Genomic DNA, 24,186 nt, shown 5'->3' on the forward strand with positions numbered 1-24,186 from the left:
ACTTTGGGGAGAAGGAAGAAAAATAAAATCTTTAAAAAAAAAATCTGGGGCTGGCCTGGTGGCACAGTGGTTAAGTTCACACGTTTCACTTCGGCCGCCTGAGGTCCGCTGGTTCGGATCCCAGGTGTGGACATGGCACCACTCATCAAGCCATGATATGGCAGGCATGCCACATATAAACTGGAGGAAGACGGGCATAGATGTTAGCTCAGGACCAGTCTTCCTCAGCAAAAAGAGGAGGATTGGCAGCAGATGTTAGCTCAGGGCTGATCTTCCTCAATAAATGAATGAATGCATAAATAAATAATCTGATAACCTTGCTGGGCTCCTCTATTCCATATTGGCATGTAGCAAGCTGAGGAAAGCTTGCACTCACTTTGCTGAACTGATGAGGCTTATGCTGAAGGTACATGAAAATGTCAGGCCCATAGGCTTCTAGGGTCTGTGACTCAGGACAGAACCAGAATCCAGACACTGACAGTTATTTATTTATCTTTATTGTTTCTCCTTTTATCAAAACCTTTCACAGCTGGGGGCCAAGAGGAAGTAAAAAAATTCCCAGGAATATTCCCCCTGGTTGCCAGTTAATCTCCCCCCACCCCCCGCCCCCCACCCAGGGCTTCAAGCCAACCCTGGGCACACATGATCATCTCCCCCACCCTCAGCCTTCTCCCAGCAATAAATACAGGTGACCGTGATTCGATGAAACCACAACTGATTTCTCCATCTTGAATGCCCCTCAAGGGGACAAAAAGGGGGCAAAAGAAGTTTAATGCCTATCCCCTCTTAAGGAGGAATGGAAACTTCTTTCCCCCAAGGGACACGGGAGGTAGAAGTGCCCCTGTCAGAACTGCAGCAGCTCTAGAAGGAAGTGAGGAGAGGAAAGGTTGGGACAAGAGGGAAGAGGCTGTTCTCCAGCAACCTCCATGGATAAGGGATCCATTCATCCCTTATCAGGTAAGGGGTGGTCCCAGTGTATCAGCGGGGTGTAAAAAGGGGAGGGTTGACAGAGAAGAGCCAGGAGGAAGAAATGAAAGAGCAGTTTGGTGGGGAGGGAAGGGCAAGAGAAAAAAGAGCCCTAAAGCTCACTGCCCTCATCTTCTTCCAAGAAATGACATCAGCATACAAGAGGCATTAAGTGGAAAAGATCTGGAGGAGACTCAGGGCCCCTAAAAGAAGGGAGAAGGGAAAGCAAGGGCCCTGTGGTCTGCAGGTCTTCACAGGCGGATGTGCTCCAGTTAGAGCAACAGTGTTGGTGGATGAACGGAGACTTGGTGTCAAAGGGGTGGGAGAGGTCAGGAGATCACGGAGGAATTCAGAGCTCAGGGACAGCCCTCTCATCCTGCCCAGATGTTGACAGAATCTGAGTCTTGGGATGGGAAAGGTGAAGTCTCGGGGGGTCAAACTCCAAGGCAGAAGGAAGAGTAACTCTCATCATCACCATAGCACCTCCCACCCCCACAACATCCCTTGGGTTATTGCAGGTGAATACTCCAGTCGGATGCTACGTTGACACCAGGCTTGCGCAGGATCAACACAGAGGTCTCAGGGTCATGCTGGAAGGACAGCCGGGTTTCAGGAGATCCTGGTGGAAGAAGAAGAAAGAGTGCAAGTCATAGCAACATGCTATCTAGCATAACAACTACTTTCCTACAGGCAAGGTATCCCCAGCTCTGCCCCAGGGTGGGGGCCAGATCACTCACTCACCTTTTGTCTGGAGTACCACGGCTGCTGGCTTTCCAGCCCCTATTATCACCACCCGCTCAATCCAGATTGGTGTCTCAAAGTGGCCTTTGGGGTCTGCTGAGCTGGAAGAAGCAAAAATTGATGCCCATCAGGGAGAAAGATGTCAGAGCAGAGGGAAGGAGACCCAGAGCAAGGTACTGATTCAAGAAAAGAGAACAGTGAGCTATGAGCATCCCGGAGGCCAAGGCTCCTCCAGAGGCTGCCAAGGAAGAATGGGCACCTCATTACCTGGAGACAAGGGTGTTGCCAGAGAATGAGAATCGACGCAGCAGGAACTCATTGTGAGTCTGATAGCTGAACGTGTGCCCATCATCTAGAAAGAGCTCTCCTTGGGCCGTACCCTGAGTAGGAAGTGAGATAGGTGAGAGCCTGAGCCCAAGAGGGAGTGAGGGGCACATCCCCAAGGGACAGAACCCTAGGAAAGTAGGCAGATGGTTGAGGAGGCTTCCTACCTATGCACTCACCTGTGGGCTGAGTGCAACAAAAAGAGTGATGGGGTCATCCTTCATACATTCTGAAGAACGCCGTACTCGCATCCATCGAGGCACAATTGTCCCTCCACGCTGGAACACGGGGATCTGGGGCAAGAGCAGTGCTGGGATGAAGTTGCCCCACTATCCAACCTTGGGTCCTGCAGCATCTTTCACTCTTGCCCATCTGTGCCCACTTAGGTACTGGACCCCAAATCACACTCTCCCTCCCCTTCTGGAAACCTACAGGCAGATGAAGTTGGCAGCTGGGCCAGGCATACTCACAGTGCTTAGAGTTACAGGCAGGTATAGGGTCTGGGGACCATGATGCTTCTGGTAGCTCTCAATGTCATACCACACCTGTGAGTGGTAGGAGATATACTCATTCACTGCACAGGGCCCCAATTCCATTTCTCTTCTTTGGCCTCCACCATCTTTCCCCACCATGCCCTTCCTTAACTCACCTCCCCTTCGCCAGGCAAATAGACCTGAACACCACGAGCCCCAGCGTCTGATACAGGGTGAACCAGCAACGCATCCCCTGAAACACACCAGAATCAACTCTGAACTGAGGAGATCAGTTTCCAGACAGGGAGCACCAGAGCACCCACTCCCCTTGTACTGCCAGCCTCACTCACTCCTCCCACAAGTGCTTACTTCTTCTCAGCCCTATCCCAACCCGCCACCAACCGTCCTCCCCATTTCTCACCAAGCAGAAACTGATCATCTATACTGAAGGTGGTCACATCCTGAGGAAAATTCACCCACAAGGGCCTAGGAAGGAAGCAAGACAAGAAAAGACGACACTTGCTGTATTGGCAAAAGTCAAAGATGCTAACCCCAGGAACTGGCAATAAGAATAACACAGGGGTAGAACCCAGGAGCTTACAGCCCAGTGGGGGCGGGCTTCAGGCCTCGGCTATGCAACCTAAACTTGGTCTAGTCGTTTAACTTCGTAACCCAACTTCCTGCCTCGTCCTCCCGTGCCCCTCTTGAAACTTTTCTGCACAGCAGCCTTCCAGTGGCCACTTCAGTACCCTGGCCTAAAAGGCCCTCCAGGATCAGGTGGTATTTTCCTCTCCCACCTCATCTCCTACCTCTCCCTCTGGTTCCTTACCCCAAAGACACACTGTTTTTTTCTATTCCTGGAACACGACAAACTCATTTCCACTTTTGAATTTTTGTACTTGCAGTCTCCTCTGCTTCGAACATTCTTCCGCTAGATCACAAGTCTCTCTTACTTATCAGTCAGCCTCATCTCACATGGCCTTCTTCTCAAAAAGGCTGCTCGTGGAACCTAATTCTATGACCCTCTTCTGTTTTTTTCAAGGAGCTTGTCAATGTTATCAATTTTCTTATTTATATATTTGTTTACATGTCCGACTTCCTCCTAAGAATGTAAGTTCCACAAGGGTAAGACATTTGTCTGCCTTGTTTGAGGCTCTGGGGACAGTGATGAACAATGCCCGGCATGTCATAAGGCCTCGATCGTGTTTACTCTTATTCATTTCCATTAGTCTCTTCTTACTTTGACCTTGAAATCAGATTTCCCTCCTTTACAAGGCTCTGTTGAGTGAAAAAGAGGCCCAGAGATAGAGCCCATTCCCTTCTGTCCCTCAGCCACCTCAGCCCACTCTAATGATAGGAATCTATCATTAGAATGCCTCACCTCATGACAGGAATCCCTTCACGATGGGCCTGATAGAAGAGAGTGTACCAGAAGGGCAGCAAGGAATACCGCTGGTTCAAGGCATCTCGGACCATGTCATGGTACTGAGAGGGTAAAAGCCATGGCTCTCGCCGCCCAGTGTCCAAGTGGGCATGTGCCCGGTAGAATGGCTGGTAGGCACCCATCTGGTACCAGCGCACAAGCAACTCTGGCTCTGGATTTTTGAAGAAGCCACCCACATCCGCTGGGAGAGGAGAAGGAGGAAACAGGTTGGAAAAGAGAGTGAAGGAGGGCAGCTGCCTAAGGAGCTCCCCAAGGCCCCACCCTGGACTCTCAGCTCTTTTTCTTCATGCCCACGTCCTGTGCCCTCTACCTTGCCCCCTCTCACCAAACCAAGATTCCTCCCCCTCTCACCCCCACAGAAGGAAAGTCCCACCAGCCCCAAGCTGAGACACATAGGGATAGAGATCTTCAAATGGTCCCATTCAGCAGTGTTGTCCCCGGTCCACACGGCTCCTGAGGAAGACAAGAGGGGAGGAGCTTGCAAACAGTAAAAGGGCTCAGCCTTTTACATAACTGACCTCTCTGACCTGCCACATCTGCTCTGGGGCCCCCAAGGTGCTGCCAAAGATGAGAGAGTTCATAAGAGCACTTGAAGAGACCTCCCACTCCCTGGCTCCCCTTAGAGTGCACAGCTGGGAGGATGCAGCTGTGGCTCTAAGAGGATGGCTGTGTGAAGAGAATTTTCCAAGAACCAGGCCCAGGTCCACGGCTCATCTGATCTGGCCTTCACACCCTCTGCCACAGCTCTATTCTCCAAATCTTACCAAAGCGCTGGGAACCAGCGAAGAAAGCCCTGCTCAGGACAAAGGGGCGTTCTATGCCCCCGGAGCGCTGCACCAGCCCATCAGCAGTCGCCATGTGCTGGGTGGGGAGAGGAGAGAAGAGGGGTAGTGAGGAGCAAAAGCCAGCCATCATCTGGTAAAAGATCCCCAGCCCTCAGTCTCTCCTCTCTCAGCCCCTTACCACATAGAAGCCATAGATGTTATGCACGTCCCGGTGTTCCCAGCCCCCGTAATGCTGGGCATCTTTGAGCATGGTGACCTCAGGACCATTGAACACAGACGGTTCATTCATGTCATTCCAGACATAAAGGTTGGGAGCTGAGCCCTGAGAACACAAGGCAGAAAATGCAGACAGAAGACAGAGGGGAGGAACACAACAAATGCAGACAAAGGACAGAAGAAAGGAAGAAAGCAAACAGTGTCAGAGCAGAGAGCTCCTAGCAATCCAGAAAAACAAATTTCTCAAGGCCTTCCCAGAATTATCAAGGCATCAAGGCCCCGTGATACATTACAGGCAACCAACCATGGCAGGGTTGGCAGGCAGAGAATGATTGAATCAAGGAGCAGGGTGGGAAAAGATAGATATGGGTTGGGGGAGGGGCTGCAATACCTCATAATTCTCAAAGCTGAACATGTTAGCCCACCAGGCCCTCATGGTGGGATTGGTGAAGTCAGGGTAACCGGCTGCGCCTAGGAGAAGTTACGGGTGGCTTTCAACCCCCAATGGGCAAAACAGCCACCATTCTACCTCCCTGGTCTCTGAATAGCCTCTCCCTCAATTCTGGGCCAACCTACCTGGCCAGCACCAGCCCTCGTAGTCAGAGCCATCCCGGGTTTTAACGTATAGACCCTGGTTCTGCAACTCTTCATGTACGCGGTAGCCAGAGACCACCTTGATGTGGGGGTCCACAATTGCCACCAGCTGGGGGCAAGAAATACGGGTGGTCAGAGGTCTCCAGGGCTAGGACGCCCGAGAAGACTAATGATGGCTGCAGTCCTCTTACCTTCCGCCTCTTGGAGGCCAAGTGCTCAAGCATGGTGAGGGGCTGGGGGAAACGGCTGGGGTCCCACGTGAAGTAGCGCTTGCCATCCGCGTGCTCGATGTCTAGCCAGATGACATCGCAGGGCATGTTGTGATCGTCGAAGCCCTGATCGACTTCCAGCACATCGGCCTCATCTCGGTAGTTCCAGCGGCTCTGGTGGTAGCCGAGGGAGAAGAGCGGGGGCAATGCCTGGGTCCCTGTAGGTGCAGTGACGGACGGGGGTCACAATGGGGTGAGGCCCAACCTGAGGCAAATGAGGATGCCCAGAAATCAAGGGAGGCTTATAAACTAGAGGGAGGCTGAAGGGTACACGGCTAGAGAACAGGCCGAGGCCCAGACTTCTGAAAATGCAGTCACCCCTCTCTCAAGACAAGGGCCAGAAAAGGAGGCTGCTGGCCGACAGAGTCGGGACGCCATGTACCTGTGAGACTTGCATACTGCCGGAAGACATCAAAGACGGAGGGCCCAAGCAACAGGAAGACATCAATGATGCCACTCTCCGACATCCAGCGAACATCTGTCTGTGGGGTCTCCCCAGAGCCCTGCAGGTAGTCTAGCATCTTCCCAAACAGGGTCTGGAGAGAAAACCGGACAGAGGTCTGACGGCCACCCTCTCATTCTCCAATCCAAATACAAAGCAGCAGTGTTCTCCTCAGAGTCCTCAGACAGCTGGCTCCCAATGAATCACTCTCGGCTGAGACTAAATGTCACCTCTTCAGTGAGGCTTTCCCAGCCCCCACATCAGAAGCAACACTGCCTCCATCCCCACTGTGTGACCGTGGCACTTCTTTCTTAGCCCTTATCACGGAACTCATCTTGCCTACCTATTTAACGTCTGTCTTCCTCCCTGAGAATGAAGACCTTTCCTACTCAATGAGCAATATATCCCCAGCACCTAGAAAAAGCATCTAGCATATAATGCATACTCAATAACAAATATAATGATAATGCAGAAAGGGCTATACCTTCCCCATGAGTTTGTCTTCTGAGAGTGACTGGGGAACTCAAATGCTGCTCACAAGGCCCAGGGCCCCTTCTCTCATGTCGTCCCTAAACAGGTTATCCAAATAGGCTACCCCAGCAGCCTGAATTTTCAAGGCTAAGGTCCCTAGCACACCCATTTGTCTCCAGGCCTGACGACTCACTCCCTTATTGCTCCATGCCTATGCTCTCACCTTCCCCGCAGTGTTGGAGGATATGTCAACCCAGGTCTCTGCGACGTTGAGCCAGAAGATGCCCAGGTCCCGATGAGGGCTGTGTGCCAGGAGCACAGGCACAGACCCGTACAGGGCCATAGGGTTGTACAGCTCGTACTGGAACACATCCAAATTGTAGAGGCGATACGGCTCCCCACCCCTGCAGGCAGACAGACAAACTGGCCCCAGGCTGTGGCACACACAACCTCCATCCCACAGACACAGGTAAGGGAGAAGAATGGACCCCTCTGCCCTTTTTCAAAGAAGAATTTTCCAATCACCAACAGTGACCTGAGCACAGAAAGTAATCCATGCACATCTCCCCACAGCCCTGGCTTCCGACCCCTTTCCCCCTATATCCTGATGTCACCATGGGACTCACTCAGTGACCTTCAGCCTCAGGCTGTCTGCATGCTCAGGGATCCCATACACATGCTCCATGCCAGGCAGAGAGAAGTCCAAACCCACAGACATGGGGCCTGGAAGGAAAGCAAAAGATGAGCTCCAGAGTTTCTGCTTGGCCAGCACTCCTGCGCCCCTGCCCAAGGCTCGCTCGTCACTCACCATATGGCTTGCTATCAGAGTGAGTTTTGAATGTCTCTTCCCAGGCTCCTGGCTCATCTTTGTCTGCCCTTCCCTGGGTCTCCTCTGGCTGCAAGGAGGAATGCAGACCAGTACCCAATCACACACCAGTTCTCCCTCTTCCCCAGCCCCTTTTCTAAATCCCATCCCTGATGGCGAGACTAAGCTCAAGTTTCTTGTGGGCCTTTCCCCTCCAACCTCCCAGGCAGCTCTGTGCTCCACCACCCAGCCCCACCAACTTGCCTTGTCACCATCCCCAGGTGTTTCCTCGGGCTGGGCCCCATCGCCCTCAGCTGGGTCTTTTGATCCTTGCCTGGAAGGTAGGAGAGCTGTCTGCTCCAATCCAGAGGGGGCAGGGACGAGGGGCTAGTGGAAGGAGGGGTGAGGGAATAGAGAGCCAAGGGTCCAAAGGAACGAAGGCATTGGAGGAAGGGACTGAATGTTAAAGCTTGGAGAGTGACCCCAGTGAGCAGATAAGTGTGCAAAGGATGGGGAGAGAAATGAGAAAGGGAAATGAGCAATAAATGCCACCAGGAGGTGCCTTCCATACACAGGCCCAAATCACCAGCCTCTGCCAGCATTCCAGAAGAGACAGGCAGGTTCAAGGGCCTAGGTTCAGAATGTCACGCCTGGCTCTCTGCGGCCTCCACCAAGAGACTCTGGCCCCAACTGCCCTCACTGGGCCTCAGCCTCTTGGCCTGACACAGGGTTTTGCAAAGGCAAGTGGGTCATAGCACGGTCAAGCTTCTACAGATATGCGAGGACTCAAACAAGAGGTTCTGCCAAAGAATGCTTTCAAGAGCAGCTGGCAAACAGCTCTGCCCAAAGCCTCAGTGCACCCCAGCTGAGAGCCAAGAACCCCGGCAATAGGCAGCATCTCTCCACCCCTTGGCAAAGCAAGAAGCTCCCTACATTCCTTAAGGACTTCCAACATTTCATCTTCCTTCTCCCAGGGGTCTCCCAGCCAAAGGAACAAGGAACAGGGACCAGATACCACGTAGCTGGGGAAAGAGTGGTGAGTGAAGCACGGGGCCTGGAAGGGTCTGGGGCATCTTCCCCTGGGGGCCAGAATGAAGGGGGGCAAAGGAACAGATACAGTACCAGTGGCCATGGATTTACCTAGAGAAAAGGTTCTTGATCTTATCCCATATGCTACCGAGCGTGAGACTAACTTTATCCGAGAAACTGGGGCAGGAGGAGATGGGTAGGGAAGGGGAAAAGGAGGCACAAAACCAACACAAAAACAGAAACATAAAAGTGAGTTTCAGTCGACAAACTTCCAGAGATGGGGGAGAAAAGAAATTTAAAAAAAAAAAAAAAAAAAAGGAAGAAAATAAATCTGGGAAATGTGATGGTATGAGAACGGGAAGAGGGAAAGGCAGACCCAGGCAGGCCTCCCCGAGGAGGTGCCCAGGGTACAGCTCAGGGACAAAAGTAACTGCCTCCTGGTCTGTACAGGAAATGGAGAAAACTGCAACCTGGGTCTGCTTCCTACCCTCTCTGATAAACAGCTTCTCCCAGCCCCTAGCCCCTAGCTGGCTGTCCTGCCTCCCTGTCTCCTCCCAGGAACCCAGTGCCAGACCCAACACCCATAGGCTCTTTCACACTAGGTTCCCTTCAGTCCTGACCCCAGTACTCACGAGACCCTGGGGGCCCTCTGGTGCTCAAAATGTAAGAGTCCTCGGGCATTGACACTGAGGAGAAGGCTGCGGTCCTCTAACAGGTCAAGGCGGAATGGCCGCGCCGTCAAGATGATTTTATAGGGTCCCTCAGCCACAGTTAGCTCCACACTGTTGTCGTCACGGCCAGAGATGGAAAGCCTGGGAAAGAGATCGAAAGGGATATAAGGAAGAGCAAAGAACCAAAAGCAGTCACGACACTTCAGAAGAAAAGGGGACCTGCTTAGAACTACACGTAGTGTGCTAATAGTGCAGGGACAGAGAAACTGACCAAAGGAACCAAATAAAGAGCCTGGAGACAGAGCCAAGCACACTTAGAAATTTGCAATGTAACAGAGGTGGCACAGCAGTTCAGTGAGGTCAAGAAGACCATTCGTTCATGGAGAGGAAAAACAGAGTTTTAGGAAAATAATAGTATCATATTCCTTCCTCATATCAGATACAAATGTCAACTCCAGACAGATTATGCCTTAAAATTTAAAAGTAAAATCTTTAGAGGACAATACAAACAACTGTTTTTCTGACCTTGAGGTAGAGAAGGATTATCTAAACACAACTTAGAAAATGCTAGGGGGCTGGCCAGGTGGCACAGTGGTTAAGTGCGCACGTTCTGTTTCGGCAGCCTGGGGTTCGCTGGTTCAGATGCCATGTGTGGACATGGCACTGCTTGGCAAGCCATACTGTGGTAGGCGTCCCACATATAAAGTAGAGGAAGATGGGCATGGATGTTAGCTCAGGGCCAGTCTTCCTCAGCAAAAAGAGGAGGATTGGCAGCAGATGCTAGCTCAGGGCTAATCTTCCTCAAAAAAAAAAAAAGAAAAGAAAAGAAAACGCTAACACCAGAAAGTAAAAAACTGATACATTGGAAAACATGAAAATTCAGAATTTCTATTTATTGAAAGACATCTTTAGGGTCATCAAAAACAGGAAAAGTCCAAGAAACTGTCCCAGTCTAGAGGAGCCTAAGGAGACAAGACAACTAAACATAATATGGTGTCCTGGATGGGATCTTGGACAGAAAAAGAACATTAGGTAAAAACTAAGGAAATCTGAATAACGCATGGACTCCAGTTAATAATAACGGTATCAACTCATCAGGTATGACAAACGTACCACAGTCATGTTAACAACAGGGGAAAACAGGAGTGCAGGGTATACAAGAATTCTCATAATATTCTTGCAACTTTCCTGTAAGACTAAAACTATTCTAAAGCAAAAAGTTTTTTTCTTTATTTTATTTTTTTGAGGAAGATTAGCTTTGAGCTAATATCTGCCAATCCTCCTCTTTTTGCTTAGGAAGACTGGCCCTGAGCTAACATCCATAACCATCTTCCTCTACTTCATATGTGGGACGCCTACCACAGCATGGCTTGCTAAGCGATGCCATGTCCGCACCCGGGATCTGAACCAGCGAACCCCATGCTGCCAAAACGGAACGTGCGAACTTAACCACTGCACCACCAGGCTGGCCCCCAAAAAGTCTTTTTTTCAAGGCATCTTTTGAAAATAAAGAGATAAGCTACAACCTGTGAAAAGATAACTGCAATACCTACACATGATAAAGGATTAGTATCAAGACTAATGAATTTCTACAAACCAATAAGGACAAACAACATAAAAGGAAAAAGGAAAACGAGCATAGCTGTGAACTACCATTTCACAGAAGAGTAAGCCAGAATGACAATAACCCTATGAAGAGATGCTCAATCTCATTAATAACTGGGGAAAGGCAGCCAAGCCAAGACTACCACATGGTATCATTCTACACCCATCCTACTGACAAAAATTAGGTCCAAGAGTACTGAGAATTGGGGAGGATGTGGATCAATGAGGCCTCTTATACACTGCTGGTGGAGCGTTAACTGGTAAAACACTTTGGCTTTATCCTGGGACATTGATAATTCCCACATTCTACAACTCTGCAGTTCCTCTCCCAGGTAGATCCCAAAGATGAACTCCTGCACATGGACACAGGAGCCAGGGACAAGAATGTTGATGTCAATAGTTTGAACAGAAAAACACTGGAAACAACACAAATGCTAATCAACACACAAATGAATAAGTTGGGATATATTCATACAGCATTATATACCAACAAAAATGAATTACTAGAGTTACATGCGACAGTTAAACTGATGGGAAAAAAGGAAATCCCAGAAGACATCCACTGAGATACTTTCCCTATAAAGCTCAAAAACAAATAAAACCACATAATTTACTGCTTAGGCACGTATGTATGTGTTTATATACATATACACACGATACAACTATAAGAACAAAAACCCAAGGGAATGACAAACTTTAAAATAACAACCATTTCTGGGGGAGTCAGTGGTACAGGACAGTGAGAAGTATATGGCTGGGGTGAGTGGAAGGTTTATGTTTTTTCTAAATTAAGTACTTAATACAGAGCCATGCATGGAAGAAGGATGACAGTGTGTCATAACCTAAGAATTTGAATAATCCCACCCTGAATATCTGAGGAAAAAGAAAAGGAAGGAAGGAAGGCAGAAAAAAATAAAAGTCAAGGGGAAGGGAGGGAGGAAGGAACCAACCACAGAGACACTATATTCCTGGAGGGCAAGGTCTGTGCCTTGTTTATGTCCTCTTGTATTGCTAGCACCCAGACCAGGCCTGGCACAGAAGAGAAAGCAGTATCTGCTGAATGAATGAAAATAAAGGGGGAAAGAGAAAATAAGTGAAACAGAGGAAGAGATGGGAAGAGGTTGAAGAGAGTGGCGAGGTGCTAGTCAGCCATTATTCTAATGTGGGAAAGAAAGGCAGCTGCCAAATAAAGGCTTTTCAGGAAGGAGAAAAGGGCCATAGAGATGGATACGTTTCTCAGGAAAAATTTACCGAGCTGTGGGGGGATCAGCCACCAACACGTCTGGCACACGGTATCGGGGCCGCCGGGGCTCCAGTTCATCAATCCTGATCCGAGTCATGTTCTTTTGAAGCCCCTGAAGCTCCAGCACCAGCAATACCTGTGAGGGCAGAGGTTTGGATCTGGAGAAAGCAGAGGGCTACACCATGGAATGCCCTCAGAACCCATTCCCTCCTGAAGTGTCTACTCCTTCTAGCCCTTTGCCTAAGGGGCCTGATATCTGAATTCCTCACAAATTAAAAGTCCTCAGATTAGGCTAGGACACGCTGCCCGTTCCCCCTTCGCAATTATCCCTTAGCCATGTCCCCACCCCCACCAGATTCTTCCTTTTCTCCCCTGACCTTGGTGACCTCGTTCATCAGATGGACTGTAAGGGCATCAGGACCAAGCTGCAGAGAGTCCAGCAAAGCTCGATATGGTGAGAGGCCTGGTCGTACGCTTCGCTGTCGCCTGCCAAATGAAATGGTTATGAAGGGTCCCTAGGTCCCATCAGCTTCAGTGTTCCGGGCCAGCCCAGCCGCCACAGACACCTCCCCCATTACCCTATTTTCCATCCTACTCTCTTAGAAATATCATACTTGCAAAAGGAACTCTCTTCACAGGTCTTAAAGTTGCTTCTATCCACAGCAAGGCTAATTCCCAGGAGGACCCCTAAACAAGCCAGTACCAAACCTGTCCAAGACCTAAGGAGAAAAAGGACAAAGAAGGAACAATCAGCACTTGGGGCTAGAAAGGGCCCCCCTTCTGAGGTAAAGGCCTCTTCCTGCCATAACCCTAAATGACAGCTCAGGAAAGAGGGGAGAAAGATGGAGTTCCATTAAATTTAAAAAAGACAGAGTGGACATGGAGTGAAATGTCAGGTCTGAGGAGTTGGCTCATTCACACCTTCCCTTCAAAAGGCAGAGGAAATGGACAAAGGATCTTTGGCCTTCAGAGGCCCTGGTATTGACTCTGGTTACATCAGCCTCTCAGAGGAAAGGAGCAGTAACAGCTAGTCCCAGGAGAAGTAGTGGTACCGTGTGTGGAACAGAGAAACAAAGTAAGCCATGCGTTTCCAGGGGCAAGGCACTGGGTGGAGCTACAGCGAAAAAGTTCAAGAGGTACCCTCACAGCCAGTCTACGCGTCACAGTTCCTCAGGTCCTAACATCTCTAGCACCATAGACACCCTGCTCCTCTGATGTCCACTCCTGTATCTCCAAAATAAGTCACCACTATCACCACCTAAGCCTGAAAACAATAACAATAGCTAACATTTATTGAGTCCTAATGAACCCCCGGGGCCTGGCTAACTGTTTTAGATCCCTGGTTTTCAAGTCTGCCTGCAATTTTCTAAAGTGTCAATGCCCAGGTCTCACCTTCAGATTCTGATCTAATTGGGCTAAAGCGCAGCCTGTGCATCAGAGTTTTTTCAAAAGCTCCCTAAAAAACTCTAATGGGCAACGATGATTCAGAGCCATTTCTTTATACTCACTACCTCTTTTCCCTGTCTTTCATTGTTTTCTGGGTGAATGTAGGGTTGGCGTTTTCCCCAGATGGGAAAATTGACACAGAAAAGGTTCAATAATTCATCCAAGACTGAACAGCTGGTAAGGGGGGAAACTGGGATTGAACTCAGCTCTGCCCGTGTACTTCATGATGCACAATACAGCACACTACCACCAGCAGGGCCTGCCTCACTGAGGACCATCACCTCAAAGTTACCACAAACTGTAACTGCCCCAAAGTGCTATCAAATGACAGACAAGGGGCTAACAGGCTTATTTCAACAATTAGTTTAAAGGACGTATTCATCCATTCTGAGTAAACCCTAAACAGCGGTTTTCAATCTCTAGTGTCTGTTAAGAATCACCTGCGGTGCTTATTAAATGAAGATTCCTGAGCTTCAGGAAATCTGCATTTTAAACATGCTCTCCCACTGACTGACATAGGTGGTCCAGACCCACACTGAGAAAGTGTTCCAAATAGCAGAGAAAAAAGACAAAAACACAAGATTCTTCTAAGCAGTAAAACTTAGCAAACTGCTAATACAGTGACTAAACAATAGGGCCTACTATACACATTATATCCAACATTAGCCTCAGTATCTGCATGAAAGCTAAAGGTAAAGAAAGTCACCGGAAAGATGAGAGAACACAGTTAAGCCCTCCAGTTCCAGAAAAATGTGCAAAGCAAGCCAGGCCAGACAGGAAGGCTAGGAAAACACCAGGCATCGTGGTTTAATACGCCAAGCAGAAATAAGCAGCAACAGAACAAGCAGCAGAAATGCTATTAGAAAACTCAGCACCAAGTTATGTAGCCCAGGTCCTGAGGAGTGACTGCAGAAGGCACCCTGAACCACTGACCCCATATCCACCTGCCCAAAGCAGTAGTAAACAGTGAGTTAAATACCCTACGGAGTCCTATTTGCACAATCTATAAAATGGGTTTGGAGAGATGCCAATGGGGGATAGAATTTCTAAAAGATCTTTCAGATGTGACCTGTCGGAAGGTCCTAGGAACCCAGGGATGCCTTGAACGCCCCTGAGCAAGAAGTGGTCATAAACCAAAATCGAGAATGAGCCGCAGAGCAAGTTGTACCCATTTATTGTTTCAGATCACAGGCTTCCAGAGTTGAGTTTACGATCCACGCCTTTTTCACTGCTGCTGACTGTACATGCCTCTCCCACCCCAGTACATCCATTAGGTCCCGGTACTAAACGCATTGTGGCGCCAGAGATTGTTTCGAAGCGTTTTTTCGGTAATATAAACTCGAGAGCGCAGACCAAACCATTCGACTACATGTGGTGTTTCAGCAACATCATCAAGGCAGGCTGTGAACTTACTGGATCCTGCCCCAGCCGTGCCCGGCGACCGTGAACACCGAACAAGCCCGGGCCGGTGTCCACGTGAAGACAAGGGCAGGGCAGGGCAGGGTCCGGGACTCTCGGGGGAAGACAAGAAGGGCAGTGCAGGCGGGACTGCGGGCCGTGGAGCTTCCAGCCCGGCCGAGGGGCCGCAGGGCAGGAGGCTCGTGGAGGCCGGGCCGCCTCTCGTCCCCCACCCCGACGGCCCCGCGCACTGCAGGAAGGAGGCGGCAGCGTTAACAGCCGCGAGCCGCCAGGGGAGGGCGGCGGCTGAGCGGCCAAGGCCAACAAGAGCGCACCGCTGCGGCCTTCTTGAGCCACCGGGCCGCAGCGGGAAACCCCAGAGGCAAGGTCCCCCAACGCCGCGCGGATGTATCGCGAGGAGGCTGTGGGCGCCTGAGGCCGCCTCCAGAGACACAAAGGGTTCTCACGAGGCCGCGGGTGGCAGAGTCTCGGGAAGACATACAAGGATGAGCGATATGGGGTTTGGGGGCTCTGGGGGCGTCCCGGGAGCGACCCCGGGTTCCGGGCTCCTCACCGCCTCCTACGCGCCGCCACTGCCGCTACCGCCGCCATCTTGTGCCGGGTTTGCTCCTTGACCCCGAGCCTCCCCTCCCCCCGCGCGCGTTGAGCCACGTATCTTAGCGCCCGCCCCTTCCGGCCTTCTGATTGGCCTGGGCCGGGAGCGGCCGGACGGCAGCCCCATTGGCTGAGCGCGCGCTCTAAATGCTTGCAGGGGGCGGGCCCGGGGCCGGAGGCGGGGCCTGAAGCCGGGGTTGGGCTTGGCCAGAGCCAGGCGCTGTCCGATTTTGCCGGCTCTAAGCATCAGACGGAGGCACTGTACTCTGTTTTTCTCAACTCGGCAAATTTTATTTAGAAAAAAAGGTGGAGGAGGAAGAAAGTGACAGCGCTCTTTAGGCCAAGGTCTTAGAAGAGAAACCTCCACCTTTCTGCAACACCTTAGCCCCCTATTCACTGGGAGCCGCCAGGGCTCTCTCGCGGCTCAACCTCCATCGGCTTCTGGAGCATGCAAAAGGCTATGTCCCCTGCCGGAGGAGAGTGGACGGTGAAGGTGCCTGGAAACGGCCAGAGAAAAGGCCCAGGCGGTCAATGTTGCGGTGGAGGACGCTGTGCAGCACAGCCAGATGGGGTCCACCCTCACCCCCACCCTCCCTGGAGAAGTCCCGGATGAAGCGGCCGCGCTCTGACTGGAAGATGAACTTCTGGGGCAAGGGCCCGTGCTCCCGGAGAAAACCCCAGACACTGAGCAGCAGCAGACGCACTTCAAAAGGTGCCAGTTGGCTAAATACCTCGTGCATATTACCCAAGGCTGGTGGCAGGAGGCTTCCCTCAGCCATGACAGCCACCAGAGTGCAGGATGCCTCCAGGTGCCAGGGGGAGTGGGCCGTGTCAGGGTGGCGAGAGGCTTCCCAATGGCCCAAGAGGGCGGCCAGCAGCCCCCGGAGCAGCACAGAGCAGTAGCACAGGGCTGGGGGAGCAGCTGCTACCAGCTTTAACAGCTCAAAAAGCAGGGGCTGTTCCCGGAAGCGCCGGCCAATGCGGAGATCCCGCTCCACGGTGGCCCGGGCGTGCTCCTCAGGGGGCCACGCTAGCTCAGCCCCAGCTGCATCAGGACACACACTCTCCACCAAGGTCACTGCCACTGCTTTAGCTGCCTCTGGGCTCAGGGTGGGAGCCCCCCAGCTTCCCCCACATTCAGTGCCCCCAAGGGCACTGCAGCAGTGCACCAGGAGGCTGAGGAGGCTCTGGGTGTTATAGATTACTTCCTGCTGATTGCGTGACTGGACAAACTTGGGTGGCTTTAGGCCACGGCCGATGACTCCAGCGTGGAAAACAGACCAAATCCCTCCAGGACCTGGGACAGCTGCAGTGTGCCGCCGGTTTGTGTCCAACAGGGAAGCCGAGGCAAAAGGAGCAGAGACAACTGAAAGAGTTTCGTTGTCCCCATCCACTTCCCCTCCAAACAGTTCTGTGTTGCCCCGATGTAAGGCTCCCTCTACTAGCAGCTGCAGGACAGCCTTGAGCCCAGCTGGGGAGGTCTGAGAGAGGCGAGTAAGAAGCTGGGAGGCCGAAGCCACACCTGGGGGGCCATGCAGCCTCAGAGAGGCAAAGAAGCGATGCACTCCAGCTCTCACCAGTCCCAGGAGTTGGGAGGGGGACAGGGCTTCTGGAGGAAAGGGACAAATGGCCAGGAGGGAGGCAGCAGCTTCGGCTACTTCCTCCTCAGGATGTAGCAGGAGAGGAGCCAAGTCAGACAGATGAGCTGAGGCAGACTCCCCAAACCGGGCCCCTAGGGCTGCAGGGCCCTCACCACCCTGCTGTTCCCACCCCACTAGCAGTGTCAAGTTGCGCAGGAACCGGGCTGTGAAGGGAGGCTGCAAAGTCCCTGCATGCACCCGAGCCAGGCAGCTTCGGAAGGCCAAGGGCAGGAGGCCAGAGAGACTGACCACCAGCCCTGCATACAATTGGGTGGCCAGACTCAACTCTTCAGGGCTTCGGGCCCGGCTCAGGAGATGGCCCAAGGCCTCAGGTCCACAGCTAGGCCGGGTATAGACAGAGAGCAGGCCCAGGAGCTGATGTTGCCAGAGGAAGCGCTTCCGTTCCAATCGTAATGTCTCTCCACACAGCTCTCCAACATGGTTTCTTAGCGCATCTAGAAAGGGCACAGGGCGAGGGGGTGGGGGTGGGCCCAGGACCCCTTCCCCAGGAGACCCTCCGCGGTGATGAACCAGTTTTTGCAGGTGCAGCAGCAGCAGCTGGATCAGCCGGTCACAGGCCTCACGCACAGTGTCTGGCACAGCCAGGCCCTGGGTGGTAATGACTGAGGCAGGCATGGCTGTGTCCACCAGGAACTGCAACAGGCGGTAGGCACCTGCCCCGGAGGCCTGGCTCACCAGATGCACAGCCAGGTTCAGCATGTTGTCCAGCTCCTCTCGGGGGAATCCCTGAAGGTGTTGCTGCAGCTGGCTCAGCACAGCTGGGGGCTTAAGGCAGTCCACCAGCTCCCCAGAGACTGTGCCCAGCAAAGCCGGTGACATGACCGCCAACTGCAGCAGGAAGGGCACTGTGGCCTGAAGGGAGGGATCCCCACTCCGGCCCCCAGTGCCACCTGCTAGGCTATCATGGAACATTCGCAGGAGCTCCCGTCGGATGCTGTCTCCATGGCGGGAGGCCAGGTGTCCTAGGATGCCTACAACTGAGGCAATCTTGGGCACCCGTTTCTCCCCAGGGATAGCAGGAGATCCAGGGAAGGGGTCTGTAGAGGAGGTTTGAGAAGAGCTTCCACCACTGCCACCAGCTCCACCTCCAGCCCCACCATGGACACAGAAGTCCTTAAGGCCACAGGAGAGAACTCGGGAGATGATGGTGCCAGGAAAAGAGGAGCCAATATGGGCCACAACCCAGTCGAAGTGTGGGGAATGCTGCACAGAGGTATCCAGCAAGGCATCCACGCAGGCATCTGGGCAACTACCAATGAGAGCTGAGAGGCACTGAACGTAGATGTCCATTAACGTGCGTGTGGCCCGACAGCCCATCCACAGCTGCAGCAATTCATTGAGAGAGCCAGTGGCATGGGGCACACGCTGGTGCTGGCCTGAGTATGTGCTGCTCAGTTGACCCATGAGGTCTATGGACCATGCACTAATCACAGGAGCCCAGGCCTTCGGGTTGGCCCGGATGAACTCAGACAGCACCTGCTGCACTTCCTGCACCACATCCTCTAGACCAGGTCCCCCAGCAGGGACATGGGAGGGTGGGGGTGGGCGGAGGTGAGGTGGACCAGCCACAGGGCTTTCATCCAAGGCAGCCAGGTGGGCCCGGACACTCTCATCAAAGACGCCTCGCAAGTGGTCAAGCACAGCAGCGCGAGCAGGTGGCAGAGAGCGGAGCAGGAGAAGACCACAGCGAGCATGTTCCCGGGCTGAGAGCTGGTGGCCCAGAATGGGGTCTACGCCAGTCAGAAAAGCCTTGATTTCCTGGGACAGCTCCTGAGCACTGTAAGGAAGCAAGAAAAGCAGACTTAGAGTGTTGGGAGATGTTGGGCAAGCCATATTCCCTCTTTGAGCTTCAGTTTCTTTTTAAGTAAAATAGGAATGACTGTACCTGCCTCATAAGAATGTTCATAAAGCATTCAAGCACCATATCTAGTTCATACTAATCACTCAATAAATGCTATTTTCAACAATAACAATAATATCTATATTAGATAACTCTTAGAACATGTCAGGTACTCTTTTAAGTACTTTACGTGTAATATTTCAATCCAGACAACAGTTCAATAAGGTAGATACTATTATGATCTCAATGTACAGATAAGGAAACCAAGGTTAAGTAATCCAACTATAAGCTCCAAGAAGGTAGTAAACATTTCTGTGCTCTTTAAAACTGAATCCCTTCTATTGAGGTGCCTAGTATATGGGAAACACTCAATAAATATTTGCTCAATAAGTATACTTTTGTTCTTATAACATCTGCTTTAAAAATACCATTCCAGCTTTACTGCATCCCTCCTGCCCCCAACACAGGCACCCTGGGATTTTACTCCTAATGGAAAGAAGATCCTAAGTGCAAACTCACCCTTACTAAGGACTCTTCCTCCAAATACCTGTTTCTTCCCATATTTTGCAAGCATCCTAACCACCCACCACTTGTACTCCACCACATCAACAACCACCACCTTCCCAGCACCCTCAGTGTGCCTAGGAATCAGGGTGTCCCAGGGCACAGACAAGGGAATGCCTTTCAACCCCTCCCCTCCCGAAACATATGGGTTCAGTCTTAAGAGGTTCAGAAGCCAGTGTTATGGGAAAAGGCAAAATCCTCTTCCTCTGATTGCCTTTTCTGCCAAAGACAGCATCCTCTAGGGGCTGACAGGGCTCTGACTGTGCCATTCCTCTCGGGTTCCTCCAAAGAAAAGCAAACTATCCTAAGGTGAGGGGAGTGTCTCCGTTGGAGGGCAAGGGAAAGGCTGGAAGGAAGCAATCTGTGGGTTTCTGGGCCTGGGTTCCCAGGGAGTTTCCATGATGTCGGGGGACCCAGGGCGCCCTCGGGTCTAAAAGGGGCAGGGCAGCTGGGTTCCCAAGAATTCTGATATCCCCAACTCTTGGGAGAGCAAGGCTGGGATCTGGGGTAACTAGGCATTGGGGTTTAGAGGGAGGCAGTCCCAAGACCTTGGGAGTGTGGGCACTGGAGCCCAGAGTTTTGGTGAGGTCCCTGAGTTCTGGGAAGACCCGACCAGGAACCTCTGAGAACCCTGACGCGAGTTCTCGAGGTAGGATCCGGGTTTCTGCCGAGAAGGCTGGGGATCGGCGCGGGGCCGGGCGGTGGGGGAAGATGCCAGGGGCTCTGACTACCTGAGCGGCGCGGGACCGTGGGTGGCCGGGGCAGGCCCGGGAGGCCCTGGGGCCCCGGGAGGGTCGCACAACGCGGACATCCCGGAGCCCGAGCCGGAGCCCGAGGCGGGAGCAGCGGAGTGCAGGCAGCGCATGCGCGCTGACGGGAAACCCGAAAGGAACCAGCAACAAGGCCTCACAGGAAAACCAGTCCGGCAACGTCTGCCACCCTCATACATAGGTTCCGCCCCGTGTCGCGGGGGGCGGGGGGTGTTGGAGGTCCCCAAGCAGGACTGCGACGATGACAGCGGAAAGTCGACCCGCCCTCAACGCAACCATTTTTTTCCCCAAAGGACCGTTAACACGGAGCTAGCTGCGGTCACTGACAGTTGGATTTATTTTTCCTGCAGCCAAAACTACAGAATGTTCAGTTCACGAGGTTTTAAAAAATGAATCACTAGGAAACATTTCAATCAAGAAAGTGATAATGTAAAAAGCAGTTAAAGGAGAGAAAGGAAGGGAGAAAAAGAAAAAGAGACAGAAAGAAAGGAGAGAAAATTCGTAAGAGCAGATGAAGAGGAGAAAAGGAAACAGAGGAAGGGACAGGAAGCCCGAAATAAATTGGGGTGGCTGGGCTGAAGGTGTCCTTCCACTCGTATGTTGGCACTATCATCCTTCTATCAGTCTCCATGGTTTAGGCTTTGCTCTCTCCCCAACCTCCCGGCGCAGGGACCTTGGTCTACCTCACGTCCCCACACCTGCAGGAAGGGAGCTTGGTAACTATGTGCGAAGCTAGTACACCTGTTCAGGACCCTCCTCTCCAGCCAGTCTATCTAGATCGAGTTCCAGCTATTCTCTTTACTGGCTGTGTACTTCCCTGAACCTCTCTATGCCTGTTTCCTCTGCTGGAAATGAGGACGCTCATAGTACAACTACCTCAAAGGATTGTTGTGAAAACCAACACCAGATAATCTGTTCACTGTACAGCACTTAGTGCCTGCAATGGTAAGTGAGCACTATATAAGCATTAGCTATTTTTATTGTATTTGCTCAATGAACTCCAGAAAATAAACTCTTTGACAAGAGTAGCAGGTTCTTAGTAAAAAGTTGGTTGAATGAATGAAAAGGAAAGTAGGTTCTGAGGCCTGTGTTAACCAGAGGGTGTACTGCTCTCAATGAAAGTGTGGGTCAAAATAACACCACACAGTAGGTCCTAAAGATACTTTTGAAGTGATTGTGTTTTAAAAGCTAAATGACTATAGTTATTTGTTTTTAAATTTTAGAAGTTCAATCACTTATAAAGTGTATATACTACCTACTAGCAAAACTGTTCTAGGACAGTAAATGTGAAACAATTTCTGCTCCTAGCTCTGCCTCAGTCTTGGATCCAACACTTCCCTTCTCTGGACTTCAACTTTTGATCTGTAAAAGGAGGCTTTTGAACCAGATAAGTTCTTCTAGCTATGAGACTATTATGTGGTCCTTGCCCTTAAGGGTTGCACAATCTAAGGGTGCTCGTTTTGGATTTGGACAGATATGGATTCACTGCTGCTATTTATTAGCAATGTAACCCTGAGCAAGTGACCCAACAGTTTGGAGCTCATTTCCTTATCTATAAAATGGGCATGATGCCTCCTATCTCAGACTTTTGGCAAAGATGTTTATGTAAAGGACTTAGCATAATACTAGATATGGAAACTCTTCTTTTTGGAACACAACAAGCTCCTTGCCACCTTAGGCACAGAGTGGTAGGGGGAGGAGGGTTCAGAACAAAATTATGAAGGATGGGTGTACGAAAATGTTGAAAATGTCTTTCCTTCTCCCTGCTATCACCTCCTCTCCTCTGCTTACTGCATCTGCATACAATTCAGTTTCAAACAAATACTTTCCTTTCCTGTGTTCAAGACTGGACACAATGCTGTTTCCCTGGAAAAAATGGCTGATTCCAAGTTTTAGGCCAGGGAAAGTAGCAGGTGAGCCTGGAACGTATCATTGTGCCAGAAAGCAAAAAAATGCTCAAATACTGATGGTGTTGTGTCAAAAGGACACAGGGACCACCTTGAAAAGGCTCCTGCTAGCCAAATTTGGTATGATTTTGAGCATGAAAAAGTGATAGTAATGGATTATGACACATTGAGAAACAATCTAAATCCATGGTGATATTAAAAAGGAGGGAGTTTACAGAATATGTCAAACAAGTATGAATGAACGAATGATAGAATTAGAAAATCACTATTTTGCTGCAGTAACTAATTCTGGTAAAGATCATCATGGTTGCTAAAACCACTGGATGTAAGGTCATTGGAGGATAGGATATTCATACCATCTTAAAGTATCACTCCATAGATTACTCACTAATTACAAAGGGTGGAGAAATCTGACAGACACCCACTTAACCAACTTTTTACACGTAGAATCACCAATAATGAGACAAACTGATATTATACTTCCTGATGTAAGCAATGGGAAGTACACAATATCATCTATGTAGAATTTTTCCCCAAAATGCTTAACCTAAATCCACTTATGAGAAAACATACAGAAACACTCTGACAAACCAGGCTGTGGGATAGTCTTAAATAAATAAACAAATAAAAATAAATAAAATTAGGCTGGACTCTTCAAAAATGTCAAATTATCTAAGACACGGTAGGGATACCGTTCTGGATTGAAAGAGGCTAAAGAGGGGACCAGCCTGGTGGAGCAGTGGTTAAGTGTGCACATTCTGCTTCGGTGGCCCAGGGTTCACCGGTTCAGATGCCAGGTGCGGACATGGCACCGTTTGGCAAGCCATGCTGTGGTAGGCGTCCCACATATAAAGTAGAGGAAGATGGGCATGGATGTTAGCTCAGGGCCAGTCTTCCTCAGCAAAAAGAGGAAGATTGGCAGTAGTTAGCTCCGGGCTAATCTTCCTCAAAAAAAAAAAGAAAAAGGCTAAAGAGACGTGACAATTAAATACAACATGTGATCCTTGACTGGCTCCCAGATTGAGGTGGGGAAAAAGAGCTATGAAAGATATTAATGGAACAACTAAGGAAATTTGAATGTGAAAAACTGAATGTTCGCTATTTTACCAATGTTAAATGTCTTAAGTGTTATAATAGTATTTTGGCTATAGAAGAATGTCCTTGGGGATAAAATCTCATCTGCAATTGACTTTCAAATAAGTCTGCAAAGATATATACTCACACACATACATATTTGCAAGTGTGTGGAAAGAGATAAAACAAGTGTAGAAAAATGTTAGAATTGATAAATCTAGGTAGAGTGCATATAGAAGGGTTCACTATACTAATCTCTTAATGTTACTGAAGGCTTGAAATTGTTCAAAATATAAAGTTGGGGAGAGGGGTGCAACACCAGGCCCAAAGCCTCCCTCTTCCAGGAAGCCTGTCCTGATTAAATAGAGCAGGCAGAATATGCTTTTTCCCCTGTTGAACACACCTCCACACAGGCAGCTATTTTTTTTTTTTTAAAGATTGGCACCTGAGCTAACAACTGTTGCCAATCTTCCTTTTTTTTTCCCCTCCTTTATCTTCCCAAACCACCCCCGTACATAGCTGTATATCTTAGTTGCAGGTCCTTCTAGTTGTGGGATGTGGGACGCCGCCTCAACGTGGCCTGACGAGCAGTGCCATGTCTGCGCCCAGGATCCGAACCCTGGGCCGCTACAGCAGAGCACGCAAACTTAACCACTCAGCCACGGAGCCGGCCCCATCAGCTTTTCACTTTAATTAAACGCCCCAGCCCTGGCTTCCAACAAGCAGAATCTCTGAACATTAGAAAGGAAAAATAATGTTTCATCTTCACTTTATTAAAAATATAACCCAGCAAAGGAAGCAGAGATAAATATGAGGTATAGTGACCAGCCCAC

General features: G+C 50.5%; 2 protein-coding genes across 5 annotated transcripts; both read right to left on the reverse strand.

Moving 5' to 3' along the window:
* Positions 1-480: 480 nt before the first annotated feature.
* GANAB (glucosidase II alpha subunit) lies at positions 481-15,611 on the reverse strand. 4 transcript variants are annotated; one of them, XM_003362671.5, is made up of 25 exons: positions 15,497-15,611; positions 12,693-12,797; positions 12,456-12,564; positions 12,087-12,214; positions 9,192-9,371; positions 8,671-8,736; positions 7,795-7,864; positions 7,534-7,621; positions 7,352-7,448; positions 6,949-7,129; positions 6,195-6,348; positions 5,735-5,970; positions 5,526-5,652; positions 5,341-5,420; positions 4,912-5,055; positions 4,713-4,809; positions 4,300-4,401; positions 3,886-4,129; positions 2,926-2,990; positions 2,681-2,757; positions 2,502-2,576; positions 2,211-2,324; positions 1,975-2,087; positions 1,708-1,808; positions 481-1,585 (listed from the first exon to the last, which is right to left on the reverse strand). In XM_003362671.5, exons 1-25 carry the CDS (start codon positions 15,532-15,534, stop codon positions 1,476-1,478), a joined length of 2,901 nt encoding a protein of 966 aa, XP_003362719.1. In that variant the 5' UTR covers positions 15,535-15,611; the 3' UTR covers positions 481-1,475. The 4 variants fall into 4 exon arrangements, with proteins under 4 accessions (XP_003362719.1, XP_070086111.1, XP_001502746.2 ...); XM_070230010.1 differs by having other exon boundaries at positions 14,693-15,539; XM_001502696.7 differs by lacking the exon at positions 8,671-8,736 and having other exon boundaries at positions 15,497-15,610.
* A 191-nt stretch (positions 15,612-15,802) lies between these two features.
* Positions 15,803-20,485, reverse strand: INTS5 (integrator complex subunit 5). Its single transcript, XM_001494796.6, has 2 exons — positions 20,334-20,485; positions 15,803-18,975 (listed from the first exon to the last, which is right to left on the reverse strand). The coding sequence occupies exons 1-2, from the start codon at positions 20,465-20,467 to the stop codon at positions 15,996-15,998; spliced, it is 3,114 nt and encodes a 1,037-aa protein (XP_001494846.3). The 5' UTR covers positions 20,468-20,485; the 3' UTR covers positions 15,803-15,995.
* Between the last annotated feature and the right edge of the window lie 3,701 nt (positions 20,486-24,186).

The sequence above is a fragment of the Equus caballus genome, chromosome 12 (assembly GCF_041296265.1).
Source record: "Equus caballus isolate H_3958 breed thoroughbred chromosome 12, TB-T2T, whole genome shotgun sequence".
In the NCBI taxonomy this organism is placed as follows: Eukaryota; Metazoa; Chordata; class Mammalia; order Perissodactyla; family Equidae; genus Equus; species Equus caballus.